Here is a 22,510-nt window from a genome sequence, read left to right on the forward strand (position 1 = left end):
GCTGCTGCAGGCTATTTAAGGTAAAACTCTGCTGTATTTATCCTCCAGCCGTATCAGTGCAAGTTCCTCCCGCGGGCCCTGAGAGCGCAGCATCGCTTTGCAAGGAATGCCCAGCTGTGCAAGGAGGCTACACCATCTTCTGTTAGAGAGCAAGCACATGCCTTTGCAGGAGAGCAAAAGAGAACAGAGGAATTGCTAATGAACTCGAAGCAAGGATGGCAGAGGCAGGAATCATAAGCCTCCTGACTCCATCAAAATTGGTTCATGGGACCTTCAGCAAGTCATCTAGCCTTGTGTCTTCAGTTTCCCATCCTAGTACCTACATATGCACTTAATACATGTGTGTACAGCTGACAGAAGGCTGGAAAACTCCTTCAGAAGGCAGCCGGGCAAAATGTCAGAGCTAGAAACCAGCAGTGAAAGCTCCGCCAAAGATCTTTCAGGTGAATACTATTCTGTAAGTAGGCCCTGTGGCAGAGAGGGATCACTGCAGGTCACCACGTTTTCCAAATGCTGCTCTGGGACCTATATGCACCTGCAGCACCATAACGTAATCTCAGGATATGGGAGTGACTCGGCCTCCTGAATACTGGACAAGGAAGGCAGCAGGATCTCAGGGGTGAAAGTGCCTTGCCTCTAGGGAAAGGAAAGATCAGATGAATCCCAGCACTGTGTAACGCCTTCTCCTACGTGACTGTTCTCTAGTGGACTCGTTACCAGCTGAGGATGCGGTAGTGCTGGATGCTTGAACTCAGAAAGAAAGGCCAACCCTTTGCACCACAAACAGCTTTGCAACTGAAAACCACCACTTTGCCAGACCTTGTGCAAACCAGGCAGCCTGTATCTCCCCTGCTTGCAGCTGCAGCCTGCGTGGGACCCTGAAGCAGGGTAGGGGCCCTGGCACTGCGAGCTAGCCAAGGGCACCTCATATGAAAGAGCGTTCCCCAGCCACCCTTGGGGTGAGAATGGAGATGTCTGAGATCTGCGCTGGGATACTGCAAGCTGCCACAGTGCTGTAGCAGCAACGACTTCAGCACTTCACGCCTGCAGTAAGACACTGCTGATAATCAGTCAGCACTGAAAACACTCCTGACGTCACTAGTTTGGGTCATACTGAAAATGGGCGTTAATAAAATTATCTTGTATCTTCCACGGTCCTAGAGGTCTATCCCAAGAAAGCCAGGAGCTAAACACTAAAATTACCGTCCTTTTGACACCTGAAACGCTTTCCATCAGTATCAGAGTGCCCACATAATTTATATAATCACAAATATTATTTGGCAGGATTAAATATGAAAATAATATATCCAGGATTTGTTATTGGAAGAGAAAACATTTGCAGCATACAACACCCCAACAGAAGCCTGCTTGCTGTAATGAATAATGCATATTGCCTATGGTACTAATTAACCTTGTACTCCAGTAAGATATTATGGAACAATAAGGCTAATTTGAATGTGGCCCGACACTTTTCCCAATGGCATCTGGAAATCAGTCTTTGGAACATGTAAAATTTGAATTTGTTAAACCAGAAGCCTTTGCTCAATAAACTTTCAGAAAGAATATTTCTGTTTCTCTGAATTTGCAGCCCACGTTTTTTGCATGCACGTACACAATGCAAAACACTGACGGGGACTCCACAACCAGAAATTGTCTAGCTTGGCTTTCCAGAGGCTCTCACCCATCTGCCAGCAGCATGCAGGTGGTGACAACACGCCTCCAACTAAATCCCACAATGCCCCTGCAGACTCAGATGTCCTACAGACACAACTGCAGCGTGACTATGGCACAGCCTCGGTCCCTCCCTGATCAGAGTGGCAAAACACTTACAACAAGCTCGCTGAAAAACACCGGAACCTTAAGCTAACGCTTTTGTGCCTCCAACATAAAAAGAAATCCCTCCACCTGACTCTCGTTTGGGCTGGTCTTGCTGTTCTTGTAAAATACCCATTTGCGTGTTAGCCCAAAGCTACACATGGTATTCAACACACATGCCACATTAGAACCCCTGTGTTCTTAGTCGTGTGCACAGCGCGCACAGAGGGCAGCAAACTGCCGTCACCTTCAGGCATGACTGAAGACACGGAAGGCACCATGTGCAGGCATCCTGATAAACACCTTTTGTAAGAGCATACAGTCAACCGTGAGTTTACACGGTCATGAGCTTAAGTTTGCAGGTAAAACTGGCCAACTGCTTTATATACCAAGGTCTGATCTAGCACAGTCTTATCTTGGAACAAAAAAAACCCCAGACAAACCCAAACAGGAAAAGAAAACAGACTTCCTGTCTCTCTCCAAGCACACTTTTGCCCTGGGCATCGCTGGGAGGCCACCACACCAAACAGTACACTACAATATTCTGGAAGGGCAGTGTCTGGCAGGGGACACTGCCCCTCCATCCACCAGTGCGCTTAGCACACTTCAGAGCCAGTCGTGACCCGGTGCCTTCACCATCAGGATGACACAGCTATTGTCAATGTCGTTAGCTGCACTCAGAGCTCAGTCAATAACAGACTCGTACAATCATTTCACTCGTCCCCAAGCACCAGATCTCCATCCCATACACCGGAGAGTGAAAACTCCATGTAGCACACCAGCAAAAAATCGCCAGCAGATGTCTGGTCTGACTGCTGAGTATTGTGTTACCAATGCATCCCGCAGGCAAGAGCTCAAAAGACATCAACGATGAGGATGCCAAGTGCAGAGCAAGACTCAACTGAGCACATGGCACCGCAGCAGCTTGAGGAAGGCTTCCTACGATGCACCAAATCTGGCAAGCAGGCTTGAAGGGTTGACAAGGGATTTCAAACTGTAATAAGCGTGAGGACTGACTCAAAATGTCTTCCCTACTCTCTTCAATGGAGCACAGTGCAGAAACATGTGGATGAACTTCAGCCTGTGTTTCCCTACGTGAAACGACAAAGAGCCATAGAGACAGACACTTTCTGACGTTTGAAGGAGATGAGCATCACACCATCTGCTGAGAAACAGGTCTGATCCAAGTTACATCAATTATTACGAACTAAATTTCTGACCTATAGGCTGTGCTCTGCTGGCAGTCAGCGCAACACTTAATGAAAATCTAGGCCAGGAAATCATTTAGCTGTTAAGAATATATTATAAAGGATTATCATCTCCATCTCACCAAAGTCAATGATAAAATCCCTCACCAACTACAGAAAGATCACACTGAACCTTACTTCTGCCAGGAAACCTGCATGATGTACTCTTCCGGCAGCACCTCCCTGCAGCAAGGGCTCCAAGTACCATTTCTGCCGGGTTCACCAGTGCAGGCACAAACAGGATGGTTTCCTTCTCTCTCTGGTACTAGCTAGACTCAATCTGGACCAAAATGCCTTTGCACATGAATGGTCAATTAAGTCTCTTGAGCACAAGCTTGTCTCTGCATCTGCCTGTGTGGCCGCAAGCTGCTCTGACCCAAGCTGTGTCTGTAGGCACTATCCCTGTCTAAATTCCCGGCTGCCAGCTTTCTCAGAGGATGCTGCTGCTGTCACAACACGCAAGCAGGTCCTAGCTGCCGTGACACTTCATTTGTCTGGGCAGCAGAATGCCTGGAAGGCTGACTGCCCTGTTTTAGTGGAAGTATGCAAGACAATCAAGGCCAGCTAAGCAAACTAGTTTTGACATATTAAATCATGCTTGAACTGTGAAAGCAAAGAAAAAAAAAATGTAAAAGCTCTTCTAAGAAAAAAGGCTTTACAAATAAATAAATAATACAGGCCAGCCTTGTGCATGGGAAGGCGAAAAAAGGTTTTATCTGAGTCTGAGGACTTCGAGTAGATAGAGAGGGAAAGATTATTTCACAAGAAAAACACCTGCCTTTTTCTGTAGAGGTTTGTAGCCATTTCCATGCATTTCACTCCTAGGATGAGCCTTTTGCTCACCACCCGCTTTGGCATTGAAAAATCAAGTGCTCAGGGAAAAAGCAGTCCTAAAACCATGTAGGACAGGAAGGGTGAAATCCCACCATCTGTATGCTTACCCCTCACCAGCACACTCACGTGCATGCAAAAGCACCGAGCCACACCTGACTTGGTACTGGAGGGTCCTGTGACTGGTTTTGCTACAGTACTACTCTGTGAGCCTTTCGCCATGTTCACCTCAAATGCTCTCTGCAGACACTTTGCTCTAAAGCTATGTTCCTGGATAGTTAATACTCAATCTGCTGCAAGTCAACCATTGCAATGCAGGAAACCTCACCAGCACAGGGCCACATGGACCTTGGCAATTAACCGTGGCACCCCCTTGCCATCCTGAACCCTTTCCTCCCTGCTGTGGATTTCTTCCAGTAATTAACATGCCAAATTGCCTTGGATTTATACTAATAAAACTCTGGCTCCTGTCCCAAGATCCCATCATCACTGGCACTTCTCACACCCGCACAGTAATGAAGTCCATAGTCCTGGCTCTGTCACTGCCTGGGTTGCAGATTATCTGCAAAGTGGCTCGGAGCTGGGAAGCTGCAACCCACAGGCTGCTTCCACCGACTACCAAATTAGCACATTCCCCATGCTTACGGGGAGCAGCTTTTCCTTCGGCTCTGCAGTAATTAAAAAGCTTCCTTTCCAGGCAGCTTTCGAAAGCAACGCTGTGACCTCTGTCACCGTTGCAATGGGATGACAGACTGCTCGCCTCAGTGTACGACCACGAATACGTTATTTGGGGAATTAGTACTGTAGCAGAGCGACCCTTACGACCATGCATGAGGCAGCCACTTCACTCAGTGGATGGTAATCATGACTCTGGAGTTCAGTAAAGATCACGTTGGCTCCCTAGGCATGCTCACTTTATTCAAGTAATACTAGTCACACGCATGCAGAAGGACTGGAGTGTCTGCTGGGGCCAGGGATGCTTTTTCCTCTACACGCAGAGGGTCTGGTACTCAACAATGCTGAGGCTTTGGCAGCAAAAGGGACCTTTCAGCAGAGGTGGACTTCTCGGCACAGCTTCCACACACTCCTGCTGACGTGAGAGTCCTGCTCAGAAAACACACCTCCCAGCCAAATGAAGGAAAGCACCTAACTGAGGGAGGCGAGCAGCCTTTCGGAAAGACAGTTCCGTTCAAATTCCAGTTCTTGTGACTTCCCAATAAATCTACCTGGAGATGAATGATCTTACAAGGGTTTTAGGTTAGCGTAAGACCATAAAAAGAGCACATGGGATCAAGTACAGCAATGACACCCAGAGCCCTGGTTCAGCCTCTAGCCTCTGGCAGGCACTGAACAACTCAGACTCTGGCCTAAGGCTGTCATTTCTCTAAACGGGTAATAGTGACTCTGACCTACTTCATAAAGTAGATCCTTTAAGATCCTTCAAGAGAATAGCCCTTTGTATAACCTGGAAATGTTTTTAATAGTCTGTATTAACTATTTTTTTCCTCACACTGAAGGAGTCATGTTTGAAGTGCCAGTGAAACTATTCACAAGCCACTTCAAGACTACCACGAGGACCTGATTCAGGATACACCACCAAGCCTCACTGAAAGAATGGGTCATGTCCCAAGCCATCACCGCTTTCTGTGCAACGCTGGCCACGCAAACCTGCGGGAGGAGCTGAGCCCATCACCACTGCCACCACAGAGGGCTGTATGAGGATGCCAGGCTGAAGATGAAGATGCTCTGCTGACGTGTATCTTCTCCCACGTACCCTGCTTAAAGGAACATAATCTCAGGAGGCATGGGCAGACATGCAGGCAGGCAGAGCTTAGTCTCATCTCCCAACCAGTGGATTTCTCCTGATAAAGCAACTGAGCTGAAGCTCTCAGAGTTTTGATTTTCAGGGGGGTGAAAAAAAAATTTCCTTGGCCTTAATTTGATTTACTGTCATTTACAGTGAGAAGAAAGTAGTCATCTTAAATTCTAACTCTTCAGCTTTTTTTTTTTAAAGGATATACATTTATAAAGATAAGACAAGCATATGAAAGCAGTAAGGGACATCCACAACCCTGGCATTGTCTCTCTTGTCTTTTTTTTTTTTAATCTGCTTTGTGCATATGGTTTGGAGTTTATGTAATGCCTAGCCTTGCTCTTTGAGTTCATTTCAGTAGTAACAACCTCATAGCCACCCTGAGGGAAATCAAAAATGGAAGCACGTCAGTACCATGCTCGATATAACATTAACCATGTGTTGTTCGTGGATACTACCATGCCTGTACTAGATTAACTTCTTCAGTGAGAGAAAATGAGCAAACTTCCAGCAAAATAAATGGACATCTCTATTTACATGAAGAGCAGATTCACTTCTTTCTGCAGACATCTGTATTGAGGTCTCTTTGCTCTTATTACAGCCTACTGAACTCTTACCTTATACAGGATACAAGTTTATCCAGCTAAAGAAATTAAGGAAAAAGCTGTGAATCTCTTCATATAAGGCACAACTGTAGTCTCCTTCTGTGGAGCCTGGATTTCAACCTTAATGTTAACCCAAGCAAGTTAAAATGGTCAAGATGTAAATCACACAGAGAGAAAAGCTTATTATTGAAATGTCAAAACATCATTAACTAACGCTAAGTGTTTCTAAAAGAGAAACACAAAACTGAAAACCAAATTACGAACAAAACACAACAGTACAACTTCATTTTAATACACCATATAAACTGGGTGGCATGAGGGTTCTGACAAACAAGTCTGGCAGATCCTTGGCAGTTCAAGAGGTTGCAGCCACCCTTCTGCTAGAGATCACCATCCACGGATAGTGCCCATATCTTATCTGCCTCCAAGCCAGGCATCAAGCTCATGGTCACCTGGTCACCTCGGCTCACAGGCCAACAGTCCAGTTCTGCAGAGCCAGCAGCAGCTTCCAGCAATGGGACAGAGTGGGCAGCTGGGGACAGCCACATCTGAAACTGAGGCAATTAAATTCACTGCATTGCAATCAGCATTCGTGTACTTTATCCTGAGTATTCCTCCAGGGTCCTTAATTGTTTCTAAAAACCACAACTAATAAGCAAGTTGTTTCACAGCAACTCAAAGCTGAAGGTGGCAATCAAAGGAACCTAACAGCTCTGTGATTTACACTCCTTTTCTCCTGCAACATCTCTCCTATTCTATCCTAATATTTAAGATATTCCCCAAGCTACCAACGGATACCCTATGTTCACGAATTCTAAAACGAGACAAATTCAGTATTCAAGTAAATATCAGTTAGTCATCCAGGACCAGACTAAAAAGCATACCCTAATATCTGCCCCAGAATATCTTACAGCTAAGAAGCAAACATGACTTTCACAGTATACAACTTCAGAGCCATTTCCAAACCTTGTTTTATTTGCACTGATCAGTCTATACTTTGTGGGCACAATAACTACTTCTTAGCTGTTCTTCTGGAAAGTGACTGCACAGCAGCCACACGGTAAAGAACAGTAAGGTTACGGTGGTCAAAGTAATGGCCTAAAAGCATTGCTGCAGAATGAGGAAAGATCTTCGTAGTCATCGGGGTTACAAGCATACAAGGTAGTGCAGAAGGTCACAACTCATTAGCAAAGCACGATACATTGTGCATGCACGGATATAACAAAGGCAAATACACTCACAAAATAAAACAAAAATGAGAGTAATATTTAATTGATCCTATGGCAACATAGCTTTGATCTGTGGAAAATATTTCCCTGCTCTTGTTGCAGAACAAAACACCTAAAAATACACATGCACACACCTCTCAACAGCATAAACCCTATTCCCCCTCCAGTGACAACTGCCTTTTGCTGCAGTGTAGCATTCAAGTAATTTTCTTTACACTTGAAAAGATAACACATACTGTGTGACCAAAAATTCAGCTATTCTGACACTGGTTGGTTTTGTGCCTAATTAAAATTAACTAGCCACTTCAGCTCATAATTATATAAACACCTACCATGCTATACTCCCAGCCAATTTTGTTTTAATCAGAAAAACACGAGAAGTATGAATGATGGGCAAAGAACTCCCTGGAGGGGCAACTGTATTTCCAAATTCAGTATTCTCCATATACTGAGTATTTCCATCAATGCATTTCTTGCCATGTAATCACCTCCCAGTAGAACAATTAAAAAGAGATTTTTTTTTATCCCCAGACTTTGCTTTCTTTCCTCTCCACCAAAAGGGTAAACGCATGCTTGCCTTATTCACCTGAGGCCCAGCTGGGAGTCTCCCACAAGACAGGCAAGATTTAGCCCTACATTGTCTTTCCAGCACTCATAACAACAAGTTTAGGGTGAGAGTTCAGCTGACCTGAGGAAGGCAAGTTGTGGAGAGGCTGAAGGAAAACTGTCCCCTTGCTGTGCCTGTATCAGCATCAAAACCAGAAACACTGGCTGCTTTGGAGCAAAAGCCTAAGGTCCAAAATAAGGTTACCTGTGCAGCAGCATTTCTGTTTCCTAAAGATAAGGAGGCACAGAAGTCAACAGCTGAGCTGCAGCACTGCATCACCTGAGGAAATCACACACAGTGAATCTGTTAAAAATATTTTTTTTTTAAATTGCGGTATCAGCAACGTGTTTCAGTGACAAGTCAGCCTCTAGGACAGCTGCTGTGCAGACACAGAAACACGACAGTCACCAAGCATGGCTCTGCCATCACCGCCTCTGCATGCCCTCAGTTGCATCCTAGGTGCTTTCTGCTACCCACCAGCTGAGGGCCACTATCTCTGCCTGCCTGCTCCTGCACAGCTGCAAAAATACAATTGCTTCCAAATATCCATCCAATAGCTAATCATCAGGAAGACGACCACCACTCTGGGCAAGTGACTTCAAATATCTGCGCTGATTGCACCACTCTTGGAGGAAGATGAGTAACTCTGCTTCACCCCAAACCAGCCAGCAACGAAATCACCCAAGAACTGATTCAGCAGGTAAACTTCTGATCTATGTAAGTCAGCTACCTATGACAACTGGTTTTAATTGTATCCAGAATAAAAGACCTGCCAACACAAGGTTTTTCTGCAGCCTTTGTTTTCTGTAAGAAAGTCTCATTTGTTGTGGCAAGAGCTCAGCTGAATCGCAACACAAGTAATGAACAATCAGCACAAATAAATAGTTTTGTAAATGCATTGAGGTATGTTCAATAGAGTTGATTCAGGGAAGAATAATCAAATAAACGTCAATATTTAAGAAAGCAGAAGAGCTTGAATACTCTAGAGTTATTTTATGAAAATATCCAAGTATTTCCTCTGGCAGCAATTCCTTTCTAAAACCAGAAAACCCATCCTGCCTCTAGCCCTCAGTTTCAAACTTCTTCCACAGAAGGCAGCAAGGGTGAAGAAAGATTTCACTGAATTTTCCTCCAGTATTTTTTCCACCTCTAACATCTGTAATCTTGTCCATACCTTACAGCTGTCTAAAACCAGCTTTACTCCCTTTAACATCTCTTCAAGTAGAGCATTCACTGATTCTTGAAAATGAGAGCCTTGCAATCTCCTGAACTCGTAACTCACCTTTTCAGTTTGGCTTTCATTCATTCAGTGCAGTTTTTCTTTTCTTGTCTTTTTAACTCAAATACTTCATTCATTTGTGATTCAGTTCTAAAAGGCACTGAAAAGGTATCAGTTACATCAATTACATCCACAGCTACCACTCTGCAGCCCTCTGGTCACCAGCAGGATCTCACCACTGCAAACAGATTTGGGTCACATTAGCTTAACATGTCAACATCCCCTTCCTTCCAGCAGCATGGGCTCCAGAGCCTTTAAAGGCATAAAAATATCTTCTCACTGAGAACATAGTGGGCTAAAGGTGAGTTTGAATAGAAAGAAAAGTGCCACAAGGTGCCCTTTTCACAGTGACTTTATTCGTTTCCTACGCAAATCCCAATGGTGAGCCCTGAAGTACACACAGCAAGCAACTAAAATTGAAGTTACAACAAAACTCACCTATGCCAGTGCAAGGGCAGGTAAGAAATTGTTTGGCCAAACCCCTAAATGAGTAAAGACAGACTTCAGTGGTGCCACATCAAGCTTTACAGCATTTTAAGATCTGGCCCTCAACTTTGGTTGAGTACTGCCTGCTAAGGAGGAGACCACCATGAGGAGGCTTGAAATCAGCCAGACTTGAAACTGGGCATTTTACACATGCACCCATTCAGACAGCACTGGCTGAACTGAGGCACAGCTAATAAACATCGGTCCTTTAGAGATCAAATCACCAGTCTGGAAAACAGCATAAAAATTCACAGAGCAACTGCTTTCACTTCTCTGATTAAGTAGTACAGCAGTTTATTCTTGTGAATAATGAACCTTAACATCGGTCCTTTATAAACACACCAAACGAGTCCCAAACCAGCCACAGTTTACCTCTAGCTGTCCCACAGCAGTTGCTGATAAATGGGCCATGTTGCCCATGGAGGTGCAAAAATCCAAGTAGTTTGGGTTCTTCACAGTAACTTCTACCTAGCTGCCTATATGAATTGACAGAGTTAGCACATTATATAAGGAGACTAGACCACGTCATATTTACAACCTCAGTGTCCCCAGCGAGAGAAATTGCTCAGCCGTTACTGTCAGTGCCTTCTTCAAACAGGAACCCTGCTGACAATATGATGAACTCAGAACATTGTTGCCAATTAATGATTTGCAGGCAGAAGGGATTTCAATAGTTCCCATATGTTTGTTAGGGTGACTGGGATTTACATCACCTCCAATAAGAGAGTGTAGTCTGCTCTGTCCAGACGTGACACTAGAGCTTGGAAATGTCATCTTTGCAGCAGAATTTTTAATAAACGAAGCCAGGCTTTTCTGGTCACCAACACGGTCACTAATAACCTGCTAATACCTAAGTGGAAGCAAGCAGGGAGACCACCTGCAAGATACACCCAAGGGATTTACAAACCAAAGGTCAGAAGTTATCTAGGCGTTTGTCAAAGCTACACAACGCAGTGCCAAGACCATCACTACGTCAGCCAGGAGTGGAATGCACTTCCTGAACACCAGTCATGCTGTGGGGAAAAAAAAACCAAGTTCATAGGACCTTTCTTGGTGTTATTTGTTCTGCTTACGAGGCTGCAAAGTTTAGCTTTACTGTCCTAGAAAAATTTTCATCCCTGTGAATATACCAATATCCAAACCAGAAAGCAATTTATTCACACAGGATATCAGCGTGCACTCCATACACGCTGAACGCAGACCTCCTGAACCGCCTAAGGCCAAATGTCTCCTATCAACAGAGCCAACCAGCAGCAAACGCTTGGCACCATGACCTGGGTAAAACACAGGACCTCCAAACAGGGCCTTCAAACAGACTCTGCCATAGGCACTCTGATCGCAACATCCCATTGACATGGTGATGGAATCTATGGCTTTCCTACAAACAAGAATTATGGGCTTTTAAAAGCTCTAGAGCAATTAGCCAGCCAAGGGTGCAGGCTGTAGGTGAAGTTTAAGAGCAGTATATGTGGCTATGCCTTACGACAGAAGGGCAATGGTATGTCACCACAAAGCATCTTTACACTTCTGAAATAGAATCACTGTCCTATCCAACACAGTCATAAATTGCAGGGCCACAGGCTGTCGTCAAAACTGACTAAGAAAAACAAGTTTAAAAAAACCCACAACCCACACCCCAAAATGGAAAGCAAAACCTCAAATCACTGCGGTCGTCTGAAAGCACACCCCAGGCTGCTCTCTCAGCACTATCACAGATCCAACTGCTCTACAGGCACAGCAGAGCAAAGATAGCCTCAGGCTGCCAGTTTCAACCAGTCTATTTTTTTCCTGTGTGTTTTTTTTGGTGGTGGTTTTTTTTTTTGTTTGTTTTTCATTGTTTTCAAGATCTTTAATAAGAGTGCTTTGAGATACCCCATACTACTCATGCAGCATGGGAGGGCAGGATTTGAAAGGTGACTAATGGATGCATCCCTTTCCTTCAAAAATTCTTACAGGTGACTGAAGTCCGTGTCCAGCACCCAACCAAAGCATGTTATTTTGGGGCACAGTATTTTTAGCCATAATGAAGCAGATTCTTGCTGATCTATCTGACCCACATTTCTCCTCAGTGACAGTCGAGGTTTCCTCAGCTTGGGCTAATGTTGATCTTAGCTACCCTTGTGTGGTATCAAACATCAAGTCCAACTTTTCTTCCCTCCTAAATGGGAAAAGTATCTTTATTGGCACAGGAAACGCAAAACCAAGTCGTATTTTGCTGTATCGGCTACACCTGCAGAAAAAGGAAACTATCTTGATAAAAAAGACAGACTCCATGTACTGTTTACTGGAGGTTTCTCCAAAGATAAACACACCTCCAATTCAATCCTTGAAGAGACCTGAACTCTGTAATCACAGTGTGTGACCAAGGACTAAAGGATCAAGGCCACAGTTTGCTTTGGATATGCACTGATCCACCCTTTGTACCAACACTACAAACACAATAACCAGAGTCTGGAGTGAAGAGAAAATGCAACACTGACTTCGGGTAGAGCAGAATCCCACCGCCTTCCCCACGGGTTATCTACTACTAAGTGGCTACGAGTTCAAGGCAATTAAGATGGAACTGATGACCAACATAAAATAATTTTGCACAAAGCAAACTGCATCGAGACCTTTTCCTTTTTTCTTTTCCTTTCTCTTTCATGTCCAAATAGGTTTTAAGCTATCTTTCACACATTTACAACAGCAGGGCAAATTTTATAAACAAGTACGTAATACAGCAAACCACAGAATGAGGTTATACGCTTTTGGAGAAGGTTGCACTTCTTTAAAAGCATTCTTTTTCAGGTCTTGAGCTTGAGATCCCCTAGGTCTCTTGCACAAGGTCCCTGATGATTTGGGAAACCTATGCTAACCAGCAATTCAGGAACCTCAGCCAGCTACTTATGTGAAAACGTCAGTACATAAGGAAGCATTTTTACCAGTGGGGCTTTAGGTTTAACTCTGAACAGCTGAGCAGCTTTACATTGAATTATTTACCAAAGAGAAAAATCAATCAACTCACACCACATAAATTCCCACACACGCCCCACAGAGTGATAAAGAGAGAAAAACATACTCCTTTAAATATAAAAACAAAACACATCTTGCATTAGGAGATTAACTTCAAACACTCCCTGGTACAGTCCAGAAAAAAGAAAACAAGCTTCTAAATTCATAAGAAAACACCAATATTGAAGAAAAATAACGTAAAGCTTTAAATAACAGGTAAGACTGTGATTGCCTCATGGACCCAGCAGTACAATGCTCCAAAGGTAATAGTGGTGTGACAGATTCTCCTTGTCCACAACCCTGTAAACACTGGAAGGATCCATACAAAGGTGTCAAGTCTCACTACTTCCAGCCAAGGCCTCTCTCTTCATGCTGTCACAGTCAATCAAAGCATCTCAGCGGAAGTGAGAACCCAACCCACCACTGTCAACTCAACCAAGCACGAAGGACATGGAAGAGAAGCAAGCCAAGACTGCACATCACTCAGCAGCCTCAATCCGGCACCCTCCCTGCAGACCCTTACCTTGGCAGGTGTTGTTCTTCTCCTCGTACCCTGCCTTGCACAAGCACTTCCCAATGGGCACCAGCCATTCCCCCTCAGCACTGCAGTGCATCTTCGGCGCTTCGTCAGTCACTGAGTGGTTGACGCAGACACCTGAAACCTCTAGCAGCTGCGAGGAATCCGCTCCCGTGATAGTGTCAGGAAAGCGGGCCAGGTTGCGGATCACTGATGGGCATTTCTTATAGTACACACGCACGGAGACCAAGGCGATGCAGGCACCCACATCCTGGAAAGCGAGGTAAAATCCCTTTTTCGTTAGTGGCCCAACATCTCTCACCTCTGTGTTCAGCTTCATAACTCTGTCGCCGAGGTCTAACTCTGTGAAGCTCTCATCAGCAGCAATGGTATCAATCTTGATATACTGGTTTTCTTTGATGTTCCTCCCATCTTCATCATCTGATTCGAAGTAATACATGTTAAAAGTCTCTTTGCAAGTCCCAAGTCCTCCTGGAAGGCTGTTACAGTCCCTTAGGGTGAATTTCAGCTCAATGAAGATGCGGGATGCCCCTTCGTTAGAGATCCAGCTGGTCAGAAGCCAGTTGTTCTGATTCTGTTCCATTACCTTGCATACTTGGTATGTGTGTATCGGCGCGTAGTTTTCATCCACCTCACCAATTTCTTCCCACTGTATAAAAAGGAAAAGTATTACTTTTTTTTAAAGTTACAGCTCCCGCAAAATCTTAGCTTTCCCATCTAAGAGCACACTGAGCTTCAGAGGTTCAGGACTTTTTTGGGGAAAAAAAACATTTTAAAGTTTTCCATATTGGAGGCTTGATGAATTCCTGATAAAGTGATATAAAAGACCCTTCAGACATACAGAACGATGCTAGTTAAAACCTTTCGTTTCAGACATTTCGGAATTGGGAAAACATACTGCTGAGTTTGTCCCCTAGTAATTTGTTAGGGAACAAAACAAAATCGGATGGGGCCATGGCCTGGTCTTTCCCAACGCATCCACACAGGAGAAAAATCTATCTACAGTTTGTCTGTCCTACTCCTCCAGACTCCTTCCTACTACGTCCTCATATCTGCCCAATGCAATGAGGATGACCACGTTTCTCCAGGATATTCTCTCCCACCAAACAGTCTGCCAGAAAATTAGCAGAGTGATATATGGAATAAACGGGTCTTTGCTCTCCCCAAGTCTGCTAGGCAGAGGAGTTGCTGCTCATGCAAAAAAGAAGATAACTTCCAGTAACAGTTACAGGGATCTGTAAACCTTGAGCTGTTTGAGTGCTACACAGGTTTTTAAGCAAACCTCCAGATAACTGGAGGGAATAATTTGTGGGAATTGCAGCAACTGTTCTTTTTTTTTTTTTTTTTGGCCATGCTCTGAAGCACATCACTTGGGAGAAATGCTTTTTCCTGATCCAGCTCACCACAGTCAGTAGCACCCCAACAGTGCCTACAATAAAGACACAACATTAATGTTTCCTCTCTGCTTTTGGCAACTCTAGTGTCACGTTAAGACGTTAGATTAACCCACACAAGTACAACAAAGAACTCGGGAGAAGCAGTGATGGTTTTGGTTTTGTTTCCTTCTGCTTCTGACCTGCTCATCTGCAAGGGCTTAATTCCCAAAGCCTCTTCCACCCTCTGCTCAGCATTGCTGCCTGCATTTAGTCACAGCTGCAGGCACAGCACAAAGCACACCCACAGAGCACAATTTAAAGATGCTCTGGTACAAGGTAATAGCTCTATTCCAAGCTGTGTATCTTCTAAGGCCAAAGGCCAACTTTTTCACTGGAAATAGACCCTGAGATGAAGTTGAAGCACTCTCAACCCAGATGCCATTACTGCAGAGCTGACAGGGAACATAACAATGAAGTTCTGGGGTTTTTTTAAGTGAAATGCTGTTCTTAAATTTTAAATTAAAATGGCAGCAACAAGTGGTATGAAAACATAACATTATACATAAAAACGTAAGAGTCCAAAATGACTTATAAATATCACTAGCAGAAAAGCATTTCCTCTTTTCCTGACCTGGGATGTGAAAACGGGGACTTCTGCCATTTCAGCAAGACATGCCCGTCATGATGCAGAGTTCACATGTACCACCAGTCTTCTGAGTGAGGAACCTAACCTGAGGGCACTTGCGTCATGCTAAGCAGTATTTTCATTTGTGAACCCTTTTTATGTCCCTGGGCTTAAACAGGCCATGACCCTACCATGATTAACATGTACTTGTCACTTTGACCTTCCTGGTAGTGCCACTGAGTTAGCTGGAGATATGGACCTTAAGTGGGGGACCAGGGGGTCAAAGTCCCTCCCACTGTAAAAGAAGATCAGGTTCACGACCACCAGAGAAATCTGAACATACGTAAGTCCACGGGACCTGACAAGATGCATCTCAGAGTCCTGAGGGAACTGGCTGATGTAGTTGACAAGCCACTCTGCAAGACATGGACCTTAAGTGGGGGACCAGGGGGTCAAAGTCCCTCCCACTGTAAAAGAAGATCAGGTTCACGACCACCAGAGAAATCTGAACATACGTAAGTCCACGGGACCTGACAAGATGCATCTCAGAGTCCTGAGGGAACTGGCTGATGTAGTTGCCAAGCCACTCTGCAAGACATCTGAAGAGTCCTGGCATTCAGGTGAAGTCTCTGGTGACTGGAAAAAGGGTAAAAAAGAGGACCCTGGAAACTACCAACCTGCCAGCCTCCCCTCTGTGCCTGGGAGGATCGTGAACAGATGCTTCTAGAAGCTATGCTAAGGCACATGGGGGACAGGTTGATGGTTTAAGACAGCCAGCACGGCTTCACCAAGGGTAAGTCCTGCCTGACCAACCCAGTGACCTTCTGTGATGGAGTGACTGTATCAGGCGACAAGGGAAGAGCTATGGATGTCATCTACCTTGACTTCTGTAATGCCTTTGATGCTGTCCCTCAAAACATTCTTCTTTCTAAACTTCTAGTTTAGAGATATGTATTTGATGGGTGGTCTGTTTGGTGGATAACGAATTGGTTGAATGGTTGCATCCAGAAGGTACTAGTCAATGGCATGATGTCCAGATGGAGATCGGTGAAAATCAGGGGTCTGCACTAGGACCAGTGCTATAATATCTCCAACAATGATAGAGACAGCAGAATTGAGTGCACCTCCAGCAGGTCTGCAGGTGACACTAAGATGAGTGGTGCAGCTGACATGCCAGAGGGATGGGATGCCATCCAGAGGGACCTGGACAAGATGGAGACGTGGGCTCATGTGAACCTCATGAGGTTCAGTAAGGCCAAGTACAAGGTCTTGCATCTGGGCTGAGTCAGTCCTGGCTATCAATACAGGCTGGGGATGAAGGGATTGACAGCAGCCCTGTGGAGAAGGACTTGAGGTTACTGGTGGTTGAAAAGCTGGACACGAGCCAGCAGTGTGAGCTCAGAGGCCAGAAAGCCAGCTGTATCCTGGGATGCATCAAAAGCAGCGTGGTTAGCAGGTCCAGGGAGGTGATTCTGCTGCTCTACTCTGCTCTCACGAGACCCCACCTGGAGTACTGCAACGAGCTCTGGAGCCCTCAGCACAGGAAGGACGTGAACCTGTTTTAGTGCGCCCTGAGGAGGCCCACAAAAATGGTCAGAGGGCTGGAGCACCTCTGCTATGAGGACAGGCTGAGAGAGTAGGGGTTGTTCAGCCTGGAGAAGAGAAGGCTCCAGGGAGACTTTATTGTGGCTTTTCGGTACTTAAGGGTGGCCTATGAGAAAAATGGGGACAGTCTTTTAGCAAGGCCTGGTGTGATAGGACAAGGAGTGATGGTTTTACACTAAATGAGGGGAGATTTAGACTAGATATCAGGAACAAAAATTTTTTACAATGAAGGTGGTGAAACACTGGAACAGGTTGCCCAGAGAGGTGGTGGATGACCCACCGCTGGAATCATTCAGCGTCAGGTGGGACGGGTCTCTGAGCAACCTGCTCTAGTTGAAGATGTTCTTGCTCACCGCTGGGGGGTTGGACTAGATGACCTTTGAATGTCCTTTTCGGTACTTAAGGGTGGCCTATGAGAAAAATGGGGACAGTCTTTTAGCAAGGCCTGGTGTGATAGGACAAGGAGTGATGGTTTTACACTAAATGAGGGGAGATTTAGACTAGATATCAGGAACAAAAATTTTTTACAATGAAGGTGGTGAAACACTGGAACAGGTTGCCCAGAGAGGTGGTGGATGACCCACCGCTGGAATCATTCAGCGTCAGGTGGGACGGGTCTCTGAGCAACCTGCTCTAGTTGAAGATGTTCTTGCTCACCGCTGGGGGGTTGGACTAGATGACCTTTGAATGTCCCTACCAACACAAAGCATTCTGTGATTTTATGCCTGAAGCAAAAGCTAGGCAGATCTGTGCAGGACTCATGATTAACTTTGAGGAGAGACAATTACAAAGAGTACAGCCACTGTGAAAACACAAAGGAAAAGTATGCGAGATCGCACAAACCTGCAGCTAGCTTCGATGTTCCATTAAATAGGGTGGGTTTAGATACATGAAATTAAAAAGCAGAAAAGCACCATTCTTCAGCTACTGAGGTTAATTTAGGCGCTAAATATGCTGTACATATATGCTTCCCAACGGATTCGTTTAACATGACTCTACATAAATGCAAAGTCTTGTTTTTATCACAGTGGTGGTTCTCCCTTTAATGAAGAGGGAGGGTATCACTCCACTCCGCCCAACTCAGGCAGAGCTCTCTGATGAATCAGCCTGAAGGACAGGTAAGCACATCCTAATATAGCCCAGGAAAGACCTTAATGACTTTAAACCTTTGCTTTTCCTGGCTGAAGGTCAGAGGATCACTTGAACAATCAAACGCATCAACCAGCAGATATAGAGAAGTGTTAACCTCCAGCAGAAGGTGGTGAAAAGCATTTCAGGGCTGGAAATTGTTCAGACCAGTTTTAGCAAGTGGGGATGTGTATGGATGGCCATGAGGTACATGGTGTAACTCTGTACAACATTTAGGGCCATCTAATGTGTATTTCTTTCAGAGAACTGATGTTTGCAGTGACTGTGATGTTGCAGTAATATTATTAGTGACCTAACTTGAAGGCATTACAAAAACATCACTTCTCCTTTTTAACCCTTGACAGATCAATTTTCAAAGACCTAACCACCACGCTCCCCAAAGTTACAAAGTTGAGCTTATTTCCATCACTGCTCCAGGAGCTGCATTAGTGGGAGTGAGTAGAAGAAAGCTCATTTGTTCAAAACCTAAATCCAATGATTCTAATGGTTGCTTTCGTGCACCGAGACCACTCAACACCACGAGGAAGGTCCAAGCATAAACGCATCAACTGAGCTGGAGTTTAATCTCAGCTGCAAGAAGTGGCACATGACCTAACACCTCAGGCTTCAGGATGTGCTGCATTTCCAGCAACGCACCCCGGATCAGAGCAAGTCCTGCCATCACCACCTGCCATCAAACCTAAAGCAATCATCAGAGAGCAAGAGGAAAGGGAGGTGCTAATGAGCTAAGGCTGCTTATCTCTGTATAATCCTCAAGGGAAAGCCAACCAGATTTTATCAGAGCTGCCACTATTGTGCAAAATCTCTGCTCTGCCATTTAATCTCATCTTCTTCTCTCCTATCCGCTTGTAGGAGTGCACTATTTCCTTCCCTTCAGCTGGGTCTGCCTGCCCCCAGAGACTGCAGGCAGCTTGCCACTCTTCTGCTTTTACATCCCTTCACTTGCAGGGGACGGGGTAAGAGCCGCTGCACCTTCTGCCTGGTCCCAGCTTCTCAATTGCTACAGACCTCAGATAAGTATTTCAGCTGACAAAGGAATACAAACCAGAGGATGAAATGCAGGACCTTGCAGTTAATGAAAAAGAAAATTCACCACATTAAAGAGACAAGCATCTAGCTGAAAATATTGACGTAAAAAAAAAGTACAACCGAAAAATTGTGTAATATTATAATTTCTCTCTGCAGCATGTATTTTTGAGATATAAATCAACCCCATCTGCAGGATTAAAATAAAAATGCAACCATTAATTTGGTGCTAAATGTTTTCTCTATGTCTTTAATAGCCCTAAGAAGGAAAACACAAACGCATTTCAGCGGCCTGGTGTTAAATCATTTATAGAAGACCTATTTCTGAATCAGAAATTTCCAGTACACTACTGCTGGCGAGTTAACAGAAGCTAAAGACTGTGCTCAGCTCCATCAATAGGAAGCATGCAATTCATACAGGCTGTCTGCCTATAGAAAGGCCAAAGATATCACACATCTAACTAAAAATACCAGAGCTAAAAAAGCATTCGGTGGAGCAGCCTTGGGTTAAATGGACAATTTTAAAGCACATTCACCAGCTGTCTGCTACTCAGGCTTATTTCTAATCTTCGGGATTCCAGGACTACAATTTGCTACCACAGTACAGAGAAAGGCTGCTGCCCCAAAAACAAATACTGACAGCAGGGATGAAAATATCAGAGCTTTTGTTTATTTGGGTTTGGGTTTTCGTTTGCTGGGTTTTTTGCAAAGAGAATTTTTATTACTAGTCTTCAGTAATTCACTTGCTCTCTTTAGCAGCCCTAAAGGGGGTGTGGAAATCTCAAGCCTCTTTCCTAACTCCATAGATTCTAGCACTGCTGAAAGAAATCAGGCATTTAGGAAAATCCTAGGAGTCTTGAGAGGGAAGGGGAGCTTAAGAGCATTAAGCAAAGGGGTTCCTAAGACTCACCCAGAACCTTCCCAGCAGGACTTCCTCCCTCCAAGCACCAAGCAACCTGCCTCTTCCCTCTACCTATTTCACAGGCTCCCTGGGTACAAGGAAGCCTCATCCTCCCCCATTTCATCTTCCACCCCACTGCATGGAGCTCTGCAACAGGTGCACGTTAATTCAGGTATCTGCTGGCACAAAGAGGTAAAATTGGGAAAGGGTTTAATTTTCACCTTTTTTTTCTGTTGGAGAAAGGCAAGCCTGGCACAGATCTCAGATCCCAGGTTTTGAATGTCAAGAAGCATCTGAGATACTCCACATGTTTTGCCCACAGACAGAGGTGGATACTTTTACCCCAAAATCCTGCTGTCAAACCCAGCAAAAGCACACTCAGATGCCAAGGAGAGCACGGCATGGGGCTATGCAATCCCTGTAACAAGTTAAAGGGAGACCTGCTGCCCTTCCAGAAGGGCAGACCAGCCCAGCGTTCATCTCTGTGCTATCCCGCCGATCATGCTGGTAATATTTGGACAGTGTCTTCAATTTCTTTTTATGTGGCTGATATGAAGACCTGGCTGCAAATCAGTAGCCTCCAGCTCAGCTCCCCCCACACGCATTTCCTCCTGCTACTCCTACCTCACAGCCTCCTCTTTCCTTCTTTTTGCTGCTCTCCTCCCATCACAAAACCCCAAAACTTGGTTGTTTTCTTTTTTTAGCTGCCTGCCTGCTTTCCACCTACTATTGTATTACAAAGTTAAAGCTAATAAAAAGCAAGCTTTCCTCTGCACGGTTTCAATGTTTTCAGTGAGGTCACGTAAGGCTAAATCTCTAGTGAAAGCCAGGCTGAGCACTATGCATCCTTTTTTCTGCACTGCAGAAGGTTCTGCAGGGCTGTGCTAGCTGTAAAATAAGGCTGATTGTGTCACCATCTCATCTGCCGCAGAACACCACTTACAGACACGTCAGTCTCAAAATTCTACTTCAAAGCCTGCCACCAATATTGCCAGTTTTACCAACACGCCCTGCGACTCATAGTATTGCTCAGATTTTTAGCTCTGGAACCGTATGATTAAAGGAGAATCTTTACTTTTGCTGGGGGAGTGTCAGAACTCATTCAGAGTAAAAGGGTTTTGCTTGATCAAAGAACAAGAACACAAAACAGAGTACCCAAAAGTTACCCTATTTGTAGGCCCCTCTAAAGTGATGCCAACAACAGGATTGGCAGGAGCCTGACACAAGGTTGCTATTTCCAAGTTTGCAAGAGTGCTATTCCCAATGGAGAAAGAGCGCAGAGACAAGGCAAGCAGCGCAAGATCTATGGGATAAATGCTGCCTACTACATGCCATCTCCAGACAAAACAGAATTCAAAACAGCTTTGTTCAGCTCTCTTCCACCATTGTCACGTCATTGGATCCTGTTTTAAACTGAGCTCTTAGGCAACAATTTTTAAGCATGTGTGAGTATGCAAACTCAGGCTTAAGGTTCAAATTCAGCTGTAGGACGGGATGCTTGCTCGATAGGACAACCCCAAGGCATCCCCCTTTCTGTCCTGCACCGACCAGACAGCTGTGTGACTTTTTCCAGTACATCATAAATTTGAAATAAAATAATCAAGAACCCAAAGCAATTCGTGCAGATTCAAGTTAGGAAAGGACGGGAGGGGACCAAAAAAAAAAAAAATCAGTAAAGGGGGAATGGCGATTTTGACAGCCTACCAAAGCATGTGTTTATCATGTTCTCTTCCTGTATTTGAACAAGAGAGGCCAGTTCCAGAGTAACCCTAACTAGGTCTTTCAACTGTAAAACACACTTTCTTAAAATACGAAATCACAGAACTGCTTTGGTTGGAAGAGACCTTTAAGATCATCAAGTCCAACTGTTCACCCTGCACTGCCAGGTCACTGCTAAACCACGTCCCTCCGGGCCACATCTACACATCTCTTAAACACCTCCAGGGATGGGGACTCCACCACTTCCCTGGGCAGCCTGTTCCAATGCTTCACAACCCTCTCTGGAAAGACATTTTTCCAAATACCCAACCTAAACCTCCCCTGGTGCAACTTGGGGCCATTCCCTCTTGTCCTATTGCTTGTTACGTGGGAGAAGAGACTGACCTCTGCCTCGCCTGTCACACTGAGGCTGTGTAGGAAGCTCTTCAGCTTTTGTATTGTAAAAGTGGATGTTGGTATTGGAAAAGTTTCCCTCTACAAGTAATAAGTTTTTGTTGCTGCTGTTGTTTTGATATCTGTTAGTTAGGTGAGTGTGTCGATCTGCCTGAAGGTCAGGAGGCTCTACACAGAGATCTCAACAGGCTGGATCAATGGTCCGAGGCCAATAGTATGAGGTTCAACAAGGCCAAGTGCCGGGTCCTGCACTTGGGCCACAACAACCCCCTGCA

The 22,510-nt window shown here is 44.9% G+C and overlaps 1 protein-coding gene across 1 annotated transcript in view; it reads right to left on the bottom strand.

The window, feature by feature from the left end:
- Positions 1-22,510, bottom strand: part of LOC104491270 (ephrin type-A receptor 5-like) — a gene marked incomplete at its 5' end in the record, with an annotated part of 101,183 nt that overhangs the window by 55,191 nt on the left and 23,482 nt on the right. The window contains one exon of the mRNA XM_010133655.1: positions 13,427-14,090. Coding sequence (XP_010131957.1) covers positions 13,427-14,090 — 664 coding nt within the window. The remainder of the gene's footprint in view (positions 1-13,426; positions 14,091-22,510) is intronic.

The sequence above is a fragment of the Buceros rhinoceros genome, unplaced genomic scaffold (assembly GCF_000710305.1).
Source record: "Buceros rhinoceros silvestris isolate BGI_N320 unplaced genomic scaffold, ASM71030v1 scaffold5063, whole genome shotgun sequence".
Lineage (NCBI taxonomy): Eukaryota > Metazoa > Chordata > Aves > Bucerotiformes > Bucerotidae > Buceros > Buceros rhinoceros.